The sequence below is a fragment of the Ovis aries genome, chromosome 1, assembly GCF_016772045.2.
Source record: "Ovis aries strain OAR_USU_Benz2616 breed Rambouillet chromosome 1, ARS-UI_Ramb_v3.0, whole genome shotgun sequence".
Classification (NCBI taxonomy): domain Eukaryota; kingdom Metazoa; phylum Chordata; class Mammalia; order Artiodactyla; family Bovidae; genus Ovis; species Ovis aries.
This window is the reverse complement of record NC_056054.1, coordinates 86,825,900-86,847,028: the sequence shown is the minus strand read 5'-3', so window position 1 is coordinate 86,847,028 and position 21,129 is coordinate 86,825,900. Positions and strand designations below refer to the sequence as shown.

Sequence of the window (21,129 nt, the reverse complement as noted above, 5' to 3'; positions counted from 1 at the left end):
AGTAGGTCTGCGGCTGGGATAGAGAGTCTCAGGCAAGACAGGCAGGGTGCAAGAACATAGCACCTGCTCTTTCACCCAGCTCCCTACAGACTGGCTTTTTAGGACTAAGAAACTGATACTCGATCCCAATTTATTTTTCCTTATCTTCCCATCTCTCGGATAGGAAACCCTGGAGGAGAATCTTAAGGGCTGAAGGAAGCCGCCGAGGAGGAGACGGATGAAAGATGGGGAGTGGAGCCAGTGCTGAGGACAAAGAACTGGCCAAGAGGTCCAAAGAGCTAGAGAAGAAGCTGCAGGAGGATGCTGACAAGGAAGCCAAGACCGTCAAGCTGCTATTGCTGGGTGAGCGAGATGGGATGATGAGCCAGAGGAGAAGGTACTGCTCCTTCCCGCTTATCCTGGATGGTAGGTGGGTTCTAGCCTGCCATGTGGGGAGGAGGGATGGAAGGTTATTTGTCCTTCCCCCATGCAGTCTCAGGCTAGGGGATCAGGAGCTCTAGGACTGAGCACAGCTACCCCAAGATGTTCTACCAAAGTTACTCTGGAATCATTTTGCTCTTCCTTGAACCAGGAACAGTACAAGGGCCAGGGTGGACCCACCCATCTCCAAATCTACCAAACCTAACACCTAACAGCTTAGCAACTTACCATGAACTCTGGGCTCAAAGACACTTAACCAAGTCTGCAGTCAGAGAACTCTTGAGTCAATGAACTCGAGAGGATAGAGAAATCCTACCATATAGTCAGTGTCATCTAGACTCAGGAATATGATTTTTACCAGTTCCTTCTCCTTGCTTTCAGTAAAAAAAGAAATCTTTAAAAACGTTAGAAGTGGGGAGCCCTGAGTGGGAAGGAATGGAGTCTTTACAGAAGTCCTTTCCTGGCTTTCTAGTCAGTGGCTGCCTCTAAAGCCCCTGCCAGATGGGAGGCTCATCAGCTTGATGAGCTCCTAAGCAGATCACAGGTTTGTGCTGAAAAAAGAAAAGCACCTCAGTCAGTCAGAAACTGATCGTGGCTGTAAACAGAACTAAGACAATAGAGTTTGGGAAACCTGGCCTAGAAAAAACCCCAGTGGTAGTACAGAGGTAGGCAAGCTGGAGCAGCTAAGATCTTTATAGCAGAAGACTGGTTGGCTGGGTCTCCAAGCCCATGAGGTGCCTGGGAACTAGAGCCCGAAGCTAAGGCATCTCCTTTTCCTCAGCTGATCTGTGGCACAGCTCTAAGGACACAGAGAAAAGCACACCTCTCTAAGCAGACTCAAGGAGCCCAGGAGGCTACCAAGGGAAAAGAGACAGCAAGGCCACTGAGTGAGCTTTTAAGCCTAAGCAGCTTTCTTCTACATTCAGGATAAGAAGCTTAGAGGAACCAAGCACAGGATAAGTGGTGGAGTGGGGATGGGGGTGGGGGCAGGGCGGGTATTAAGGCATCAGGGATAGTATAGACTGGGGGAATGGGTTCAAGGGTATGCAAGTTTTTGATGGAGGGAGAGTAAAGTGTGAATGAGGATATAAGAACATTTTAATCAGTAAGGGAAACAGCAAGATAATAAAGTGTTTCAGTGAAGTGATTGAGTTCTCCACAATCCTGCTCCAAGATCACTCCTGAGTAAAAACAGGCAGAGCAGAACTGTGTTGAAGGAATTTCCCTGAATCTATCAGTGGTTCTCAACAAGGTTTTGCACACCTGCCCCCCGCCCCCCCCACCGCAAGACATCTGGAAATGTCGAGAGCATTTCTGGTGGTTACAACTGCAGGAGTGGAATGCTAGTGGGCTCTAGTGGGTATTGGTAGGGGCACGGGACAGCCCTCCACAGAAAACTCATCCACTCAAAATGTCAACAACGCAGACGCTAAGAAACTCTCCTCCAATTCCAGATCAAATGGCCTGAGCTCAAGGCTGGTACACACGGAGGTAGTCAGCATCCCTGTATGTTCTCCCCTAAAAAGGCTCCCAAGTAAGGAGTGGCTTAGACTTCTCACAGGCCACTACTGGAGGGTTGGGGAGAACTGGTGGAAGTCTGAAGCATAAGCATTTCTCCCTGCAGGTGCTGGGGAGTCAGGAAAGAGCACTATCGTCAAACAGATGAAGTGAGTAGGAACAAAGCCCCACAGGACTGAGGTAGGGTGAAGAAGTCAGTGGAGTCAGTAGAGGCCGAGGATAAAGGGCTCGTTAGCCTTTAGGAACCCACATATAAAGAATATTAAGGACCTTATTCCCAATGTCCCTTATCTTCATGCCCCATGTCCCTCACTCTCCACTCTGGGACAGCAGTATTGAGAGAGAGATTGGGTTCTTATAATCCTTTAAATCCTCCCCGATTCACAATCCCTTAGGTCTGGTAATTCAGGTCCAACTAATGCCTGGGTGTCTTCTCCTTGCAGGATCATTCATCAGGATGGCTACTCGCCAGAAGAATGCCTGGAGTACAAGGCCATCATCTATGGCAATGTGCTGCAATCCATCTTGGCTATCATCCGGGCCATGCCCACACTGGGCATTGACTATGCTGAAGCGAGCTGTGTGGTACGTGGTTAATGGTATACGGTTAAGAGTGGAAGGAAAGGCTGAGGAGAAGAAACAGAACAGTGGCCAATAAGCTATGAGGAAACATGCATCAGTAAAAGGTTCATGTCACAAAAATCCCACTTGAAAAACGTCAAAGTGTTAGTCCCTCAGTCGTGACCAACTCTTTGCAACCCCATGGACTATAGCCCACCAGGCTTCTCTCTCCATGGGATTTTCCAGGCAAGAATACTGTAGTGGGTTGCCATTCCCTTCTCCAGATCCTCCCAACCCAGGGATCAAACCTCAGTTTCCTGCATTGGCAGGCAGATTCTTTACCATCTGAGCCACTGGAGAAGCTCATTTGCTGAGCTTCAAATCTTTACTTCAGTCCTAGCAAAGCATGCAGTTCTTACCTTAGTTAAGTGTTCATTAAAAAATCTGCTCTCAGCTTCCTCTGCCTTTTTGTCTTATTTTACCATGTAAATTGCTCCCCTCAGGTTCTGTGCCTTGAGTGTGGAACTTTCATAAGCTAAATCCCTAGTTCCAGTATTATCCTTTTCCTAGATTTGAATCATTGAAGAAACAAGGAGGGTGAGCTCCTGTCCACCATCTTGTCCAATTCATGGCCAGTCTGGTCTTTAAACCAATCTCCCTGTAGAAGAGGACCCACATTTCCTGGCAGGACCCTCACATTCGGACTAAGGATGGAAGATGAAAACACCTCAGAGGAAGCCCCTGGGATCTCTGCTATCCACCAGACATCCCAGGGCTGGGTGTACTGCCATGGTCCACACCACAGAAGCACCCTCAGAAAGTAATCAGTTTGTTTATTTAGAATCTTTGTCAAACACCGCCTCCACCTGAGGCTTTGACAGAATGCAAAATGCTTTCCTTTCAGAATTCCCAAAAGCCTCCTGGAAAGTCATTACTCCCATGTAATTCTGATCCTGGTTTCTGCCTTCCAGGATGATGGGCGACAGCTCAACAATCTGGCTGACTCCATTGAAGAGGGCACCATGCCTCCTGAGCTAGTGGAGGTTATCAGGAAGTTGTGGAAGGATGGTGGGGTGCAAGCCTGCTTTGACAGAGCTGCAGAGTACCAGCTCAATGACTCAGCATCTTAGTAAGACTCTGGGGGCAGGGTGGGGTGAGGTGTCAGCAACATTCTGGGAGAAATCTCAGCCAGTTGAAATTTTCTGGCCCTGAAAAATGGAGAACTAAGGACTGAATTCAGCCTGTATACCTACCTGTCTTGTTAGGCTTTGAACAGTGTTTTACTATGCTCTGAATTTAATGCCTTTGAGACCTCTGCCCCAGTTCCCTTCACTCTGTATTTATTGCTCTAACATTGGTCCACTGCAGCCTACAAAGCTTAAGACTCAAAATCCAAAACAGAGATGCTCTGTTAACAGCCCTCAGTCCCCGCCTTAAGTCAAACACAGAGCCTCTTCTTTCAGAATCATGAATACTAATACAGCCCTACAGTTCTGCCACATACTCCTTTAGGAGGCATGATTCATGATGGCCCTTTCAGTGCAACACAGGCTCTACCTAAGTCACTAACCTGAACTCTCCTTCACCCCTAGTATCCTATGTCAAGGTGCCAAAGGACCCAAACTGCCACGGCAAACCAAAGGTCAGGGGTTAGAGAGCACCAACTTTGCAAAGCTGCTTTCCAAAATATAAGCTAGAGAGAGTATCAATCCTACTCAGACAGCACAGTCTCACAGACAGGCATAAGCTTCAGCATCAAAAAGACCCGGATTTAGCCACTGTTCTATCACCTGGTCTAATAATAAAGTTATCATTTACTGTCCCTGCAGCCCTCCCTCAGGCCTAGACACTGCTCAGTGCATTAGGTACATCTCATTTAATCTGCACAATATGTCTTCATGGTAGACAGTAGTTTTTATCAGTCCCATTTATAAAGGAAAAAACTGAGGTTCAGAGAAATAACTTTTCCAAAGTCACATAGATAAATGGCAGAGGCTAGGATTTAAATCTAGGTCTATCTGACCACAGAGTTGAAGGTTTTTTATAATACACTCACAATGCCTCTTGTCCTGGACCAGTCATTTAACTTTTCTGGATCTTCCCTTCATCTGTAAAATGGGATATGAAACCTGAAGGTTTATGAGGTTACATGAGAACTTAAATGTGAAAAGCCCTGCCATATTAAAAAAAAAAAAAAAGTCCTTTACTTTTTTCTCTGTCATCTCACTTCGTATCTGCCCTTTTTTTTTAAACTTTTAATGGTAACTGTCAAACATATACTAAAGAATACAATCAATCACTTGGCTTCAGCAGTCACCAACTGATGCCGACTCGTTTCATTTTATATCCATTCCCCATTGGATTACTTAGAAGTAAACTCAGATATACCATTTCATCCTAAAATTTCATTACGTATCTCTAAAAACATACTCCTAAAAAAAATAGTCACATCATTATCACACCTAAATATTTATTAAGTCCTTAATGTCATCAACTATCCAAGTCAATGTTCATTCAACTTTCTTCAGTTATTGCAAATGTTTTTCCTTCAACTTGATATACAATGTCTATGCATTGCACTGGTTCATGTCTCATATGTTTCTGAAATCCCTTTTAATCTACTCCTGCTTCCTGATAGAACTTTTGACACCCATTTAAACCAGCAGCTCCCAAGGACCAGTTTCATGGGAGATAATTTTTCCATGGACCCAGGGCACTGGGGGAAGATGGTTTCAGGATGATTCAAGTACATTACATTTATTGTGTACTTTATTTCTATAATTATTACACCAGCTCCACCTCAGATCATCAGGCATTAGATCCCAGAGGTTGGAGACCCTTGATTTAAACCACCAAGTCTCATTCAAGAGTCTAGAAAACTTTGTAGTCAGATGAAACATGAGGAAAAGTTATCTGACAACCTATCTTCCTTTTGTAAGGATATATGAAGAGGGTTTGAAGTAAACACTCCTAGATTTAACAATACAGATTCTCGTGCTGGCTCTATCACCATATTACAGTTATATGCCTTTGGGTAACACCCTTCACCCTTCTTGACTTCGGCTGTGGAAAATTTAATATCAATTAAATTGCCAATCCCTTTTCTCCAGCTACCTGAATCAATTAGACCGAATTACAGCCCCTGACTACCTCCCTAATGAGCAAGATGTGCTACGATCTAGAGTCAAAACCACAGGCATCATTGAGACTAAGTTTTCTGTCAAGGACTTAAACTTCAGGTGAGTACATTGTTCCCTCGGAACACGTCAGATACCCCGAAAGGGGGCGTAGGAATGCTTCTTGGCCTTCCCTAAAGCCCAGTGTGAACTACTCCTCCTCCCCCCGCTTTCCTCTCCACTTCCCATCTTACTGCTAACTGGCCCCAAGATGGCCAACTCTCTGGGGTAAACACCAAGTGCATGTGGGTCATACGCTGGGTATACGTTTAAGAACAGGTGTTTTTTTCTCTCAGGATGTTTGATGTGGGAGGGCAGAGATCAGAGAGAAAGAAGTGGATCCACTGCTTTGAGGGAGTCACCTGCATCATTTTCTGTGCAGCCCTCAGTGCCTATGATATGGTGCTGGTGGAAGATGACGAAGTGGTGAGTGACTTCTGCACCGAGCAGCTTTGATAAACAGATCCCCCATGACCCTTCCTCTAAGCTTTGTGTCACTCCAATGGCCCAACCTGGGTGATCTCTGCTAACACTAATAGTCAGCAGTCTTTTAGCAATCAATGTCTCAGGCAAATAATTCTAGAAATACTTCTTCTTCTGCAGGTTCTAGGTTAGCACTTTAGAGCTCCAGATTTACTGAGAGCTTGGTCTCAGATGGGACATCCAAGTACTACTTGGGACATCAAAAAGTCCATCAAAGAAACTGAGTATTACAGAGATAAGTGATCATTAACTTCGCAAAGCACAAGAGTTACTTAGTACTCTCCCAGGCTGCCTCTGGAAGTAAAGGAGATGAAAATGACAGAGCAGAACAATGAATGATGCGCATCTTTATGCAGCCTGATAGAAGGGTTGGACTAGTAAACTCACTTGAAGCCTAAATATATACTCAAGTGTCAACAGAACTACAGCAAGACTGGCAAACCAGGTTTCCCACATGCCACTTAAATTGGCAGCTGGAGAACTACCTGAGGGTGGTTCTCCTGAGCCTGTAGAGTTTTACAAGACAGAAGCTCTGTAGGATACTGTCAGCCCATCCAGGTAGCATCCGAGTTTTAGACAGAGGATGTCAAAGGCATGGAAAGCCCGAAATTCACATAAACATCTGCTCCACAAATGGAGGCCCACAGTTAACTGCCAGAAGACAAAGCTCCTGTCCTCCGACCCCCTGCTCCAGTTCTTCTGCCTTCTCCTTAGTGCCTCAGGTTCACATTTCAGCACTCTGAATATCCTCTAGTGAAAATGTCTTACAGAGCCATTCATTTTCCAAGAACTCTTCTGTCCTTAACCTGAAAGTTTACAAGGTCTTAAAGGATTCTGTAGGAGTGTTAGCAATGAGCAAAGGTTACAAATTAAATTTGTTTTACAGGTGAAAAGACTGAGCCCAAGTCAGCTAAGAGCACATTCCAAGACCCTAAAGGCCTGCTCCCTAAAAAAAGGCTGCTTTGGGGGCACTGGGTAACCTCTGGACTCCGCAGATTATAGCACTACTTCTCACTCATTCCAAGGGGCAATCAGAAAAGGAAACAAGGCAGAAGTGCTTGTGGTGTGGCACTGAAAATTTTTTAGCCCTTACCATTTGGCACTAGGGCCAAATAATCCCTTTTATGTTCCTACCCAAACTGAGATCTAGGACTGTCTAACAGAAACCTATCAAAATCGTCCTGGAGATGGAAATGGACACATGTTAACTGGCACCCAGTTTCAACCCTGAATCAGCAGCCTTTAAGGACATCAGAGTCCTTACCTGTGCCCTGGCTGCCAAAGATTTCCAAAACATTTATTGTACACCTATATGCCAGCTACTATTATGGACACCTAGCGAAGGAAATGGCAACCCACTCCAGTATTCTTACCTGGGAAATCCCATGGACAGAGGAGCGTGCAGGGCTACAATCAATCGGGTTGCAAAGAGTCAGACGTGACTTAGTGACTAAACATCATCACCATCATGGACACTACAAACACACGGTCTCATTTAACTTTCATAACAATCCTATGAAATAGGGAAACAGAGACTCAGAAAAGCTCACTAATTTCCTCCAAATCATACAGCTGATATAAAGATCAGAAGGAAGTCAGATCTCTTTGGATCTACTCTACCACACTCAACAGAGATAAGCTGTTCCTTATCTTTCCTTTTACATTTGGAACACAGGTCTCTTCAAGGGGAGCAACAACAAGAAGCAAACAGGTATGCCATAAGCCCAATCTGATATTTCTCATGATTTCCTCTCAATAGAATCGTATGCATGAGTCACTGCACCTGTTCAACAGCATATGTAACCACAAGTTCTTTGCGGCCACTTCCATTGTCCTCTTTCTCAACAAGAAGGATCTCTTTGAGGAAAAAATCAAGAAAGTCCATCTCAGCATTTGTTTTCCAGAGTATGATGGTAAGTGTCAAAGGCTAGAGACAATTCTTTCATAGTAATGATAGGCATTGCCTCATTTCCTATACCAAGAAGTTCCTATTCTAAGGAACTTGTCTTTCAGTTCAGTTGCTCAGTCGTGTCCAACTCTTTGCGACCCCATGAATCACAGCATGCCAGGCCTCCCTGTCCATCACCAACTCCCGGAGTTCACCCAAACCCATGTGGAGTAGTAAGTGTAACTCCTTTGCTTTGCTGAGTTGATGATCCCTTATCTCTTTAATATTGTCTTATGAGTTTTATGATGTCCAAGAGATATTTGGATGTCTAACCTGAGAAACTTGAGTATTCAGTTAGAGGTTTAAATTCAGATATCTCTAGAATAGAGCAGACATTAAATACAGATGAGCCACTGATTATTCAAATGATACCTGCCAGAAATCAAAGGTGTCTAAAGAGACAGAGACGCCCTCTCCTCAATTCCTTTGCTCAAGTGTGAAACACTGGAGTGCAAGAGAGGAGAGGACCCACCCTCCAAAACTAAACCCCCAACCACAACTGTCTAACACATTTTGAGGATCAAATCAGTCACTTAAAAAGTAAGTGAGCAACTAAGAAGGCCTAATTTATCCCACTTCTTCACTATTTTTCTGGAAAACCAGGGAACAACTCTTATGAGGATGCAGGAAATTATATCAAGAGTCAATTCCTTGACCTCAACATGAGAAAAGATGTCAAAGAAATCTACAGTCACATGACCTGTGCTACAGATACACAGAATGTCAAATTTGTATTTGATGCAGTTACAGATATTATCATCAAAGAAAATCTCAAGGACTGCGGACTCTTCTAGTTCTCACCATTCCTCAAGTATGTTCTACAAACAGGCTCCGAATTTCATTCATTTTAAGCAGAAAATTAAGGTCAATATATTATGAAAAGAATGAATCCATTCTCCCTTGGAGATGGAGTATGTATGATTGCAACTGTGTCTCATTTGTTCTTTTAAAAGCGAGATAGCTAGCACAGTTTAAAGAATGCAAGACCAGGAAATCAGAAGACCCAGGATCCATTATTGGCTCTGCAACTTACTATTGATGCAAAAATGTAAATATTTCATTTGTCTGAGCCTTGAGTACCTCATCTATAAAATGAAGGTAACTTCTCTACTACTTCACAAGGTTATTCTAATGATCACAAACATAACTGAAGGAAGGCACATAAAAACTGTGAGGTGACGCAAAGAAATCCCAAATTAAAGCTCCCACTAATGAAATTCAACACCAAGGTTTAGATGAATTATCCCAAACAAAAAAGCAAACCTTCCCTGCTATCTGCAAAAAAGCCTAAATTAGTTAAAAACAGAATTTCAATAAACCTACCACCCTTTTTTACTATAAGACCTTTATGTGCCTTAGCTAAGAGATCTGAATCACCAGATAGATTTGAGTTTGTGAGCTCTAAGGCACACATCCCGTTTTTGTTTTTGTTTTTTCTTTCCTGTTTTTTTGGCCACATGGCTTGCCTTGCAGGATCTTAGTTCCCCAACCAGGGACTGAACCCAGGCCCTGGTCAGAGTCCTAACCATTGGACCACCAGGGAGTTCCCTAAAACGATTTTCATTAAATCATATTATCCCTCTGCTCCCAAACTGCCAGACTGTGTTTCCTATATCTCTGTAAGTATAGGGATACTGATCCCTCTAAGTAACTCTCTCAGCTATATAAGACACTTTCTAAATGAACCTGGAGGACAGAACACACTCCCACTAGAGTATTAATGACTGTATTGCTGCTACTTCTCTGTCACAGAATTTAGAACAAGTGAGCAATCCTAAAATCCTCATTTCAACTGCTACATGTTTCAGAACAAAAAAGGCAGCTGATTTTGCTTTAGGCGCTGAAAATCTTTGCAGTTGGATCCATGTGATGCCTGGCTGAAAACAACATCTCCCCAAACAGGCCAACAATTAAATTATCCCTTGAACTCCTTTGAGGGGAAACAAAGCTTGTATTTATCTTGACAGGAGGTGGTGAAGTCAAGTATAGATTTAGCATTTACAACTACTAGTGAGGAAAGCTCTTGGCATCTAAGACTTAGTATATAAAAGAAAGTGTCAATTAAAATGAAAATCTGCTCCTTGCCAGAAAAACACATTCACACTTAGGCTACTACTAGCAATATTGATACTAGAAAGCCATATGAGCTTGAAATACACTGAAGAATATATTTGCAGGTGTTAAAATTGGATTCATTTAATAGTCTTTCTGATTCTTTGAAAAGAAACCAACTTGGGAAAATTACCAGGGAAAAAAGGAAAACTACTGTCTACTGCCGATTAAAAAACTTAAACCGAAGGAAAAAAATCTGGGCAAGATTTCTTGAATCCAAGCACTGTTCAGGGCCTATTCTAAAGGGCACACTCTAATGCTCACTAACCTCTTTGCTTTAACTCAACTTATAGGGGGTTCCGAGGTGTTTTTTTCTCTTTTCTTCCTTTTGGTATCATAAATCCCTCTAGCAGTCTGATGAAGCCTATGGATCTCTTTCTCAGGATACTTTAAAATGCATAAAACAAAATTCAGAGATCTACAAAGGAAACCAACATACTGAACCAACAACAGTTGTATCTTTGGAGTTCTGAAGCCCCAGGTTAAGAATTTTGCTACAGCTATGATCTTAGCTATTCAAGGCCCAAATGTAGTTTTTCCCATTTATTCCACCTTCAAGTAGGGTAACCCCACCTACCCCAAAATCACGCCAAATTGTTTGCTTTTCTAAATTACGTTTTCCTTGATCTTTGACTCTAGGCAGGAATTGGTTATAGGTCAAACAAACTATAGAAGCCCAACACAGACTCCTTGGTTGTTAATGTTCATATAGAACTTGCCCTACAGTACTACCATGAAAACAGAGTCAGTGGGACAGGTCTTATGGTTTAACAATCTCTAGCAGAATAAAACACAGTTATATTTTAGTTTTCTTCTGCTCTGGTAGACACCTCAACTTTTAACTGGTTTATAAACAAATTCCCAAAAGCCAAAAGATGCCCTATATTCACTTTGCAGAAAGGTTATCTTGGAGGCTGGATAGGGAAGTAGCAGTACTTAAAAGCAACACTTCTACAGCTGCTTTACTCAGGTTAGAATCTGGTTATTCATCTCATAATGCTTTCAAGCTAAAACTCTTCTGGTGAGTTTACACAGAATAAAAATTGGGGGCCTTGGTCATCCACTCATCTGTTCCTTAAAACAAAGTCAAAATAATTTCCTAAAGCTCTTAGCAACCACCAGGCTCTTCTCTGAGTAAAGGTAAGAGGACTTGACTTTAAATGTTCTGGGTAGGCTTCCAAAAAGCATGTTAATCCTTACTGCAGCTTAATTGTTTGTCAGACCCAGAGATGATTCCTAAACCTTACACTATTAGAGACAACTACATTGGTACTTCTCCTATCCTATTGGCTTATTTTTATCTCATGGACATTTTGATTGTGTCCATGAAAAGTTCTCTTTGCATAAAACAGCATCTAGAAAGCTTAAAACCAAAATTATGCCAAATACTCACTCTGCTGTCTATGTCTTCTTTTGCTCCGTTTTAAATTTACATTATACTGTTGAATTTTATGTCATCACAAATTCTTTTCTGTAACAAGATAGGTTAGAAACTAATACTCAACCCTGTTTTCATACACTGCAACCTTAATGCTTAGGATGGTAAAGCTATTCCAGGTCCATCACTAGCAATTTATAGATAAGAAACTGAGGCCAAGGGAGGTGGAGTGTCTTCATCAAGATCACACTGCTGGGAAGTAACAGAACTTGAACTCCAAAATAGGTCTTCTGAATCCAAAGCCAGTAGTTTTTCTATCTGCACAATACCAACAGTCCACCAAACACCGTAATGTCAAAGTCAATTTTCTCATTCACCTAAGCTCGTTCTAGTCCCAAACAAGTCCTTTTATTAGCATAGAATAAAAAAATATATAAATAGCTTTGTTTGCTGAAGGTATAATTTCCTGTTCTGTTCTTAAGAGGGCAGAGACCATGTTTTCCTTGAATTGCGTGATTAGACATTGATGAAAGTAAGCCAAATGTAAATTAAGTTCCATTTCATATCAATCTGACAGCTGCTTTTTTCTTACAAAAATATGACACATAAGGACAAACAATATGATTTCACTTAGATCAAGAATCTAAAGTAGTCAAATTTATAAAGACAGAAAGTAGAATGGAAGTGAAGAGTTATTATTTAATGGGTACAGTTTCAGTTTGGGAAGATGAAAAGAGTTCTGGAGATGGACGGTGGTGATACTGCATAAAAACATGAATGTACCTAATACTACTGAACTATATACTTAAACATAGTTAAAATGGCAAATTTTATGTTATGTACATTTTACTACAATTAAAAAAAATAGAAAAAATATAACTGGAAATGTGCTTTTATGTTTCTGTCAATTAAAGGATAGATAAAATGAGCACAAAAATTCAGTATAAGAACCATATAAAGACACATTTACTCAAAATAGTTCCTACTCTGATAAAAAAAATTCACGCACATGTACCCCAAATAGTCAAAATCTGGGCGGCCCCATCCCCAAGGTGAAAAATAAGAACCTTCAAAAACCATGCTATACTTGGAGATGTGCCGTAGACCAAAGTGTGCTGGCCCTGCTGGGTGGAGAAGGTGGTGAAGGGTGAAGAGCTCTTACCTCCCACTGCCCTCTCTACCCGGCACAGCCCCCGGAGCACAGATTCCAGCAGGACTTCAGTGTTGGGCCAGGGACTGCAAGTGTGCCAAGCCTCTGGTGATCCTGCTAGGCAGAAGTGTGAAGACATCTCTGTGAGGTCAAACAGATAAACTGCAAATTGTAGGAACTTTTCTGCCCTTTGGTCATGGAAAAGCAAACACTGGTTTGAACAGGAAATAAAGAACTGGATTTAAATGCAAAATTTTTACAGACCTTTTCACCCGGCTTCACAAAATAAAATTTGCAGTTGAATTTGTAGTAATTTAGTTCAGTTTAGGTTTTTGAAATGGGTAGGGAAAAGTGATTATGAGAAAAGACAACAGGCAACAATGAGCAACATTTGTAGGTATTGTCTCAAGACTTACTTTTTTTTGGAGTAGAGTATAATTTCGAATATCATAAAGAATATTTATGAAACATTTCTAATGTTATTTCTATTTGATCAGAACTATAGTGTATCAGAACTGGAAGGAGTACTTTAGTCTGTCTTTAGATGAGGGATATAAGACTGAAAGATTTCATAGCTAGCAGGAAGCAGGGAAAAGACCAGAACCCAGCACATCAAGCAACTCTCCAACCTCGTAAAAGAACCCTTCATCCTATGTAAGCAAAGGTGAACAGTTAGAAAAAACAGGTAATTTCTTATAATTTGTTATGTCCACTGGGATTCTCTCTTACATATACACAAACCTCTTGATAAAAATGTTTGGATAACCCAAAGGAATATGGCCGGGGGGTGGGGGTAAGATAGGGTATCTGTACAACCAGGGTGTACAGAATTTAATATTCCAGCTGTAAATGATCTTACAGCTAATGCTAACACATTGAGACAGTGTACCCCATACGTATATTTACTAATATTTGATTATCTCTCCTACCATGTTGATTCCCACTAGATTTCAGGAAGGGAAAACATATACCCCTGGGCATACAGAGATATATATTTAACTCCTCAATCATTCATTCCCCTTACCTACCTCATCCCCAACAAACTTTCATTCTATAGCTAGTTTTGTTTTTTATCTACCGACTGTGAATGGATATTCATGTTATTATAGTTATCTTTGTTATAGGATTTTATCTTTACTTTTGTGTATCTATTTTCACTGAAAATAAATGGAGTGAAATAAATGAAATAAATGTTTAGAAACCCCAAGTTTCTTGTTTTGTCTAACTTTTGTATAAAAGCTAAATGCTCTTATCCAAAATGCAGTAATATTCTTTGGCTAAACATTCCTCAAACTAACTTTTTGGGTGAAAGGCACTTTAAGTTATGTACAAAAGGTGCTTTGTACTTACTGCAAATAAAAAATAACTCAAGTCTTTCACTAGTGACTTAGAGGTTGTTTACTATTCCTGTTGATCTTTAATATGAGGTCTATTCAGTTGTCCCCAGGATGTTGGCCCAGGTTAGTCACATCAGAACCACCTGAGGAATTTACCTGAAAACTACATATTCCCTGGACCTGATTTGGACATGTTGATTGAGTCGAGGTTAGCCAAAGAGTCTCTATGTTAATCTTGCACCACAAGTATCTGCTGCTGCATAATATTCCATATTATCTCTTATTCCTGAGAAGACTTGAGTAAAGCCAGGTGCAGGCCTGACATAGTATCAGAAAATAACTGTCCTGCCCTGATTTGTTCTGAAATATGCTCTCCTCAGCAGAAGTAATTCATAAAAGATTGTGAGAAAACTGGAGGGTGGGTGGTGAGGGGGAATGGGGATTCAAAACCTAAACAAGGGTAAAGGAACAAGGATCCTGACCATCCTGGAAGTCTGTTCTTCAGTATGCCTCACTTAAATTAAATCTTTTACTTTCTGATAGTTGATAGCAAAAGGTATCTAAGTTTCAGGTCTCTAAGCAGCTTGGTTTTCTTTTGTGTTTGGACAGTCATAAGTTTACAAGGAGACCTGTGGCTGGTTCAGGTCAGATCTCTGATTTGTACTTTGAAGCCTAAACTGGAAGAAGAAAATTACCTGGCAGTACAGGGAAACTGAGATAATTTTATTCTTAAAGTCAGTATCACATATGAAAGATCTCACAGGGAATCAGTAAAAGGAATTAGTACTATTAATATTTTAGGTTTGTATCAATGAGTACGGGGCCACTGTTTTTTGAACATCTAAAAGAAAAAAAAAATCATTCAAAGGCAGCTTTCTGACTGACTGAGAGACTAACTTCCCCTTGTATGTAACTGCCAATACAGCAAGGAGCTCTACAACAGGAAACGCCAGAACTATGCTAAGCAAATGGATAAATATAAAAAAGTAACTAACCAGATCAGGCCATCAAGGTCCAAACAAAGTTATAGCTACAAATCAGAGAGAACGGCCACACATCAGTGGCCTGAATGTAAGAAAATAAGGTGAGCAAATAAATTCGAAGAACCAGCAGTTATTTTTAAATACTCCAAAATGTGTATATAATAAAACACAAATAGAATACATAAGAGAATAAAAAATAAACAAGTCAAGGAAACAGGTTTTTAAAATGTGGTCCATCTATTCTTCGAAAGCAGCACCTTGTGAAAAGTCACAACCTGTCAGGTACAATGCACTGAACTAGAGGTCTAGAGTCAAACCATCCAAGACAAAAATGATACTTCAAGATCCACTTATGAATAACTCTAACAGTTCTTAGAATTTTCATGCCAGGAGGTGAATCTGCTGAAAAGCTGAAATTGTAAGGTGATTTATTCCCTAAGACTGACCATTAAGGAGCAGAATTCTTCCTCTTTACATAGGAGCATAACATGGCAATTTTACACCCCAGAGTTTTAATCAGGTGGCTAAGATGTGACTGTCAACAAAATAAAGCTGCTGTTACAGTCCTTCCTGCTAATGGCTATTTATTGTTATTTAATTTTTAAATTTTCTTAGATGTGCTGATTTCTTAGATGGTCCAAAGCCTGGCCAACTAAATTCTGAAACATGATCCATCATAAATTTTCAGTATTCTCTACCAAAAAGATACAGGCGATTTTTCATTTCTTTGATTACAATTATCAATTCTTTTTCTCCAAGCTAGTAGATATGATGTGTCATCCCCACATTTTGGCTCTGCTATAAGAAAAGATCTTTTAATTCAAAACACAATAGTGGTTTGTAAGGCAGACCATCAGATTCATCAGATCAAAATCACCTTTTTAAAATTATAGACTGCTAGCCCACCAGCCAAGAGTCAATCTCTGAGATGGATCCAGGTGATTTTGACTGAAGGCATATTTGAAAACCACAGACTGAAACTGTGCCCTCAACGAATGTGCATTTTGATAAATTATTTGGGATGGAGGGGTAAGAGGTGATCCTCACAAATGTAGGACAAATGTAAATGGTGTAAGGTCAAAAAAGTAGAGAATTACTATTTTCATTAATGAAAAGGCTAAAAAAATTAACACATCAGATAGACATATTCAAATGAAAATACAAAATGCATTTCAAGTTAAATTAACTTTTTTGGATTATCTCTTGTTTTGGGTTATCAACAACACGATCCCACTAGCCCACACTATAGAAAAACTACCGTTAAAGTAACATTCTACCAGTTCTCATTTCCAAATGATTCTACATCACAGAATACAATAAGGAAAAGATATATTAAAAATGAACAAGAACGATCCCTTATTTACACTGTGAGCATAAGTCAATCACCAATTGAAGCTGATAATTTTCTTTCTTTTAGATCCAGTTTTGCCAATTCTAAAAAAAAAAAGTTGTTAGATAATACAGTTATACCACCTGCAGAGTTGTAATTTTCCCAAGAAAGCAAAAAGAAAAAAACCTACCAATAAAGGCACTGAACTGCTGTGGCTTGCTTTCTGAACCAGCTTTGATGACCACCAACCTTTTTTTAAAACTACTGAAAGGTCACATCAAAAGATGAAATAGAATCCAATCCAAAAAGACTGGACCCCAAAAGGCACTACTCAAATTACTGATTTGGAATGCTCAAACTGCATTCTCTTCATCTGCCTTCCCCTAATGGACCATTCAATATTTAATGCCATTTGCAGTACACTGCACAAAAGGACCTGCAGGCTGACGTGAAAAGAGCTCTTCACAAAACCAAAATGTAAATCTGGAAAATGGGTTTTGACTGTGCATCACTTATACAGATATGACATAACAACCTCAGTCAGGCCAAGATTCAACAATACTTATACACCAAAAGACTTAAGACCTTCAGAGAACCCTTCTACCTAAACCCATTCTCAGACAAAGGCCTAAGCACACAGCAGGGGCAAAAAACAGCAGAAGAAAATATTTCCAGAAAGGACTAATTACAAACAGGAACAAACCTGGACTCTTTACTCACCATTTTAATACTGCTGTCAACTATAACAGATTAAAAATCTGTACACACGACAAAGTAGAAAAAAGTCCCCAAATCAATAGTTTCAGCAAAACAAGGTACTGACTAAAGATTACTACAATCAACATTGCTACAGTAAAAAAAACAATGGCAAACAGGGATTTGGCACCACATTTACAAAGTAAAAGCATGCACTTTTTAATACACTTCAGATGTTTCTCAACAGAAAAGGCCAATGGAAGATGGAAAACATGGGGCATCTTTTACAGAACTCCCTATGACTGAGACAAACAAGCAAGAATCAAAGTGATCAATTTAGCAGATATGCAGCAGCAAAGTCACTGGTTCTGTTTGGAATTTAGCAATATACTTTTCTAATTGACAGCTGCCCTGGGTGTGTCTGTATCCAAGAAGCTGACTTTATCATACTACATCAGCATTTATCTCGTAATTTGGTGATAAGCATAAACTAGGTTAACCTTCAACCACAAGCTTAAAAAAAAAAGAGACAGAGCTTGAATCTTACTATAGACTTCTTCAATGTAACTGCCATTTAGAAACCATAATGGTACTCTGAGCAGGATAGTAACATAAATTTCAACCAAAAAACCTATAATTAGAGCCCAAATAACTGAAAAGAATTAAGTTATTATGGAAATATTATATTCTGACCATACCTAGAGTTAAAAACAAAGTGTTCCTACTAAGAGAAATATTTTCAAGATGATCTGGTCACATCATGTGCATAGTTAAGATTGTGTTTTAATAAAGGTTCTTTCACAAAAAAATAAAATTCAGTGAAGTTATTCTTCCCTTAATGAAAAAAAAAAACTTGAAAAAATGAACTACTGGTGGTTTGTCAAGAGGGAAGAAGAAAAACAGTAAGCTACATATTGAAGTTCTGGAATGCAGCACCTCAACTTCACATCTGCCCTAAACGTTTGAGACTATGAAATCCAAGTCATGTCTCGATGATCAAATCATACTACAGTTGCTCCAATTCCAATGTCTGACTTTAGCATCTTGTGTCAATTAAGAGTTCCCTAATACAGAAGATTGTGCTAAAAGAGTGCTAGGATTCTGCATGCTGCTGCCATTCCCTGGTCCCGTTCATGCTTGCAGCTGCCCAATGAGGCAGCAAAGGAAGTCTGGTCTCAACACTCCACACCGTAATAACTAGAAAAGAAAAACAGCTGTAATTAGGAAAAGTTTACAAAGTCAAGAGACATCACTAACAGCACTATAACTAAACCTTTCAAAGTTTTACCTTTTATTAACATCCACACTCTTCAATAAAGTCCACATTCCTTTAAGTTGTTTTTAATGATGACATCTGTTACAGCATCAAAAACAAACTGCACATTCTTGGTGTCTGTGGCACAGGTGAAGTGGGTATAGATCTCCTTGGTATCTTTTCTTCTATTCAGATCTTCAAACTGGCACTGAATGTACGCAGCTGCTTCTTCATATGTGTTGGAACCTGAGGCAGACACCCAATATTCTTAGTTCAAATTATAACAGCTGCCTGAACTCAATTAAATCAGGCCATCACCATTTACTTATGGAGAGAGGGACTATAACCCAATTGAAATAAAGATTCCTATTTTTCTATAATCATTAGGTTTTTCTATAATCACATGTTTCTTGAGTGCACAATCTCATTGTCAGTAAACTTATCACAAAGATCCAGGAAAACAAAGCTTTTTTCCTTTTTCCCTTTTATTTGCCTTTTTTAGCTAAAAAATTTAGAAAGTATAAAAAGAAACTAGGGAAATAGAAGGATGCATTTCTAGAAGAACACAATTGCTTAAAAAGTTAAGAGAACTTGTGTTCCTTGGGTCATGTTGAAATAAACAATTCAAAAGGGTAACTCATGCTTCTTTTCAAAATCATCCAGTTTTAACAGAGCTTAGCCTCAGAGCCTTACAGCAATAGTTTAAATAACCAAAGGTAATCAGTAGATGCAAATGGGAAGGGGCTTGAATCGCACACTTTTAAGTGGTGCGTTTTATGGTACGTGAAGATCTCAATAAATCTGTTATTTCTTCAAAGAGGGGGTTATCCAAAGTAACCCTATTTCAACAACATTTGAAATTAACACTCTTAATCACTTGCTTCCGAAACAATCTTGTTTACTTGTGAGTTTTTAGAATAGCTTTAGAAATTGGCTACAGAGCCAGGGAAACTCAACAAAGACAACACACAGTTGCCTGAGAATTAGGGGCTATTTTCAGTGACATTAAGCATGACCCAAAAAATATCAACAACCAAGTATATAAAGAAGACTAAATAACAAAGGAAAGCTTAAGAAAAAAATGACTATTATTTAAACAATATTTTAAAAGAGGAAGGAAGATAGCTTGGTAGGTGGTTGAATAAGATTTACTGAGATGTACAGAACTTCTGTAAATTAAAGCAGCTGCTGTTGTTCAGTCATTCAGTCATTCAGTCATGTCTGACTCTCTGCAACTCCATGGACTACAGCGTGCCAGGCTCCTCTTTCTTCCACTATCTCCTCAAATTAATGTCCACTGAGTCAGTGATGCCATCCAACCATCTTATCCCTCTGTTGCCCCCTTCTCTGGCCCATGAGGAATGCGGAAAGGCAAACATTTAGACAGATGACCAAAACATGATGTGAAAATTCTTACGAATGACAGCAATGGAAAACAGGCTTGGAAATTCATCCCACCCCCTACCAAAAAATGGATAAGATATTGACAACTCTTTGCTGTGTGTGAAGATTCCCAGCTGAAACATTAACATCAATCCTTTACTTGTCTTAAAATTTTTCTCCCATTCTAAAATCTGGCTACCTTTTATAAACTTAACCAACTCTCATCTTCCTCCTGGTGGCTCAGAGGTTAAAGCGTCTGCCTGCAATGCGGGAGGCCTGGGTTCGAACCCTGGGTCGGGAAGTTCCCCTGGAGAAGGAAATGGCAACCCACTCCAGTATTCTTGCCTGGTGAATCCCAAGGACGGAGGAGCCTGGTGGGCCCCAGTTCACGGGGTCGCAAAGAGTCGGACACGACTGAGCGACTTCACTTTCACTTTCATCTTCCTCCTCACTCTTAACAGAGGCTGCAATTCTAAATTCTCTAAGAAGAGAGAGGTCACAGGGCTTTAAAACTACATCTCAACTTTTTAAGTTGAAATGAAACTCACATAACATGCAGTAAGTTTACAATCAGTGGTATTCAGTACAGTCACATGTTATACAACCACCACCTCTCTCTAGTTTCAAACTTTCCTACCACCCCAGAAAAATACCCCATTAAGTAACCATTCCTCATTCCCCCGTGTCAATTTCCTGCCAACCAACTTGCTTTCTGTCTCTATGGATCTGCCTATTTGGGATATACCATATAGAAGGAATCATACAAATGTGACCTTTTCTGTTTGGCTTCTTTTATTTAGTATAAAGTTTATAGTATTCATCAAAGTTGTAGCATTATCAATACTTTGTTCCTTTTTATAGCTAAATAGAAGCCTGGCAGGCTGCACTCCATGGGGTCAAAAAGAGAGAGACGCGACTGAGCACACACACACACATACCTAAATAATATTCCATAGTACAGATATACTAATTTATTTATCCATCCATCCTACCTAGACTCTTGATTCCTTCTTTTCCCACCTGATTACAAATTTTGCTCCATTAATTACATCTACTTTTAACAACTTCTCTTTTGCTTTAGGATCTTACTCTAAGCCTATAAACATTTAAAGATCTCTCCTTCCCCTGTTATCTAAGCTGCTCAAGAGGAGGCTATACTTGTCTTTATTTCTTCACTGCCCACTCAGTAACTCACTGGTCCTGGCTCTGCTCTCATTCCACTGACAATGCTCTCCATTAACAGTCAATGATCTTCTAACTGCTAGCTCCACAAGACATTTTTTCAAAATATGCATATGACATTGTTGACCACTCCGCACTATTTAAACTCTCCTCTTAGTTTATGACACTTCAGCTTTCCAGATTCTTCTCTTTATATCCAATACATACCTTTCTTTCT

At 40.1% G+C, this 21,129-nt stretch overlaps 2 protein-coding genes across 2 annotated transcripts in view; one reads left to right on the top strand and one right to left on the bottom strand.

The window, feature by feature from the left end:
• Positions 1 to 13,953, top strand: GNAT2 (G protein subunit alpha transducin 2). Its single transcript, XM_004002288.6, has 8 exons — positions 1 to 342; positions 2,045 to 2,087; positions 2,382 to 2,523; positions 3,471 to 3,628; positions 5,610 to 5,738; positions 5,972 to 6,101; positions 7,918 to 8,071; positions 8,710 to 13,953. Exons 1-8 carry the CDS (start codon positions 225 to 227, stop codon positions 8,898 to 8,900), a joined length of 1,065 nt encoding a protein of 354 aa, XP_004002337.1. The 5' UTR covers positions 1 to 224; the 3' UTR covers positions 8,901 to 13,953.
• Positions 13,954 to 14,785: 832 nt separating this feature from the next.
• GNAI3 (G protein subunit alpha i3) overlaps positions 14,786 to 21,129 on the bottom strand; it is a 46,786-nt gene continuing 40,442 nt past the window's right edge. The window contains exons 8-9 of the mRNA XM_012106955.5: positions 18,381 to 18,593; positions 14,786 to 18,289 (exon numbers count right to left, since the gene is read on the bottom strand). Of these exons, the coding sequence (XP_011962345.3) occupies positions 18,403 to 18,593 (191 nt within the window). The 3' untranslated portion in view covers positions 14,786 to 18,289; positions 18,381 to 18,402. The remainder of the gene's footprint in view (positions 18,290 to 18,380; positions 18,594 to 21,129) is intronic.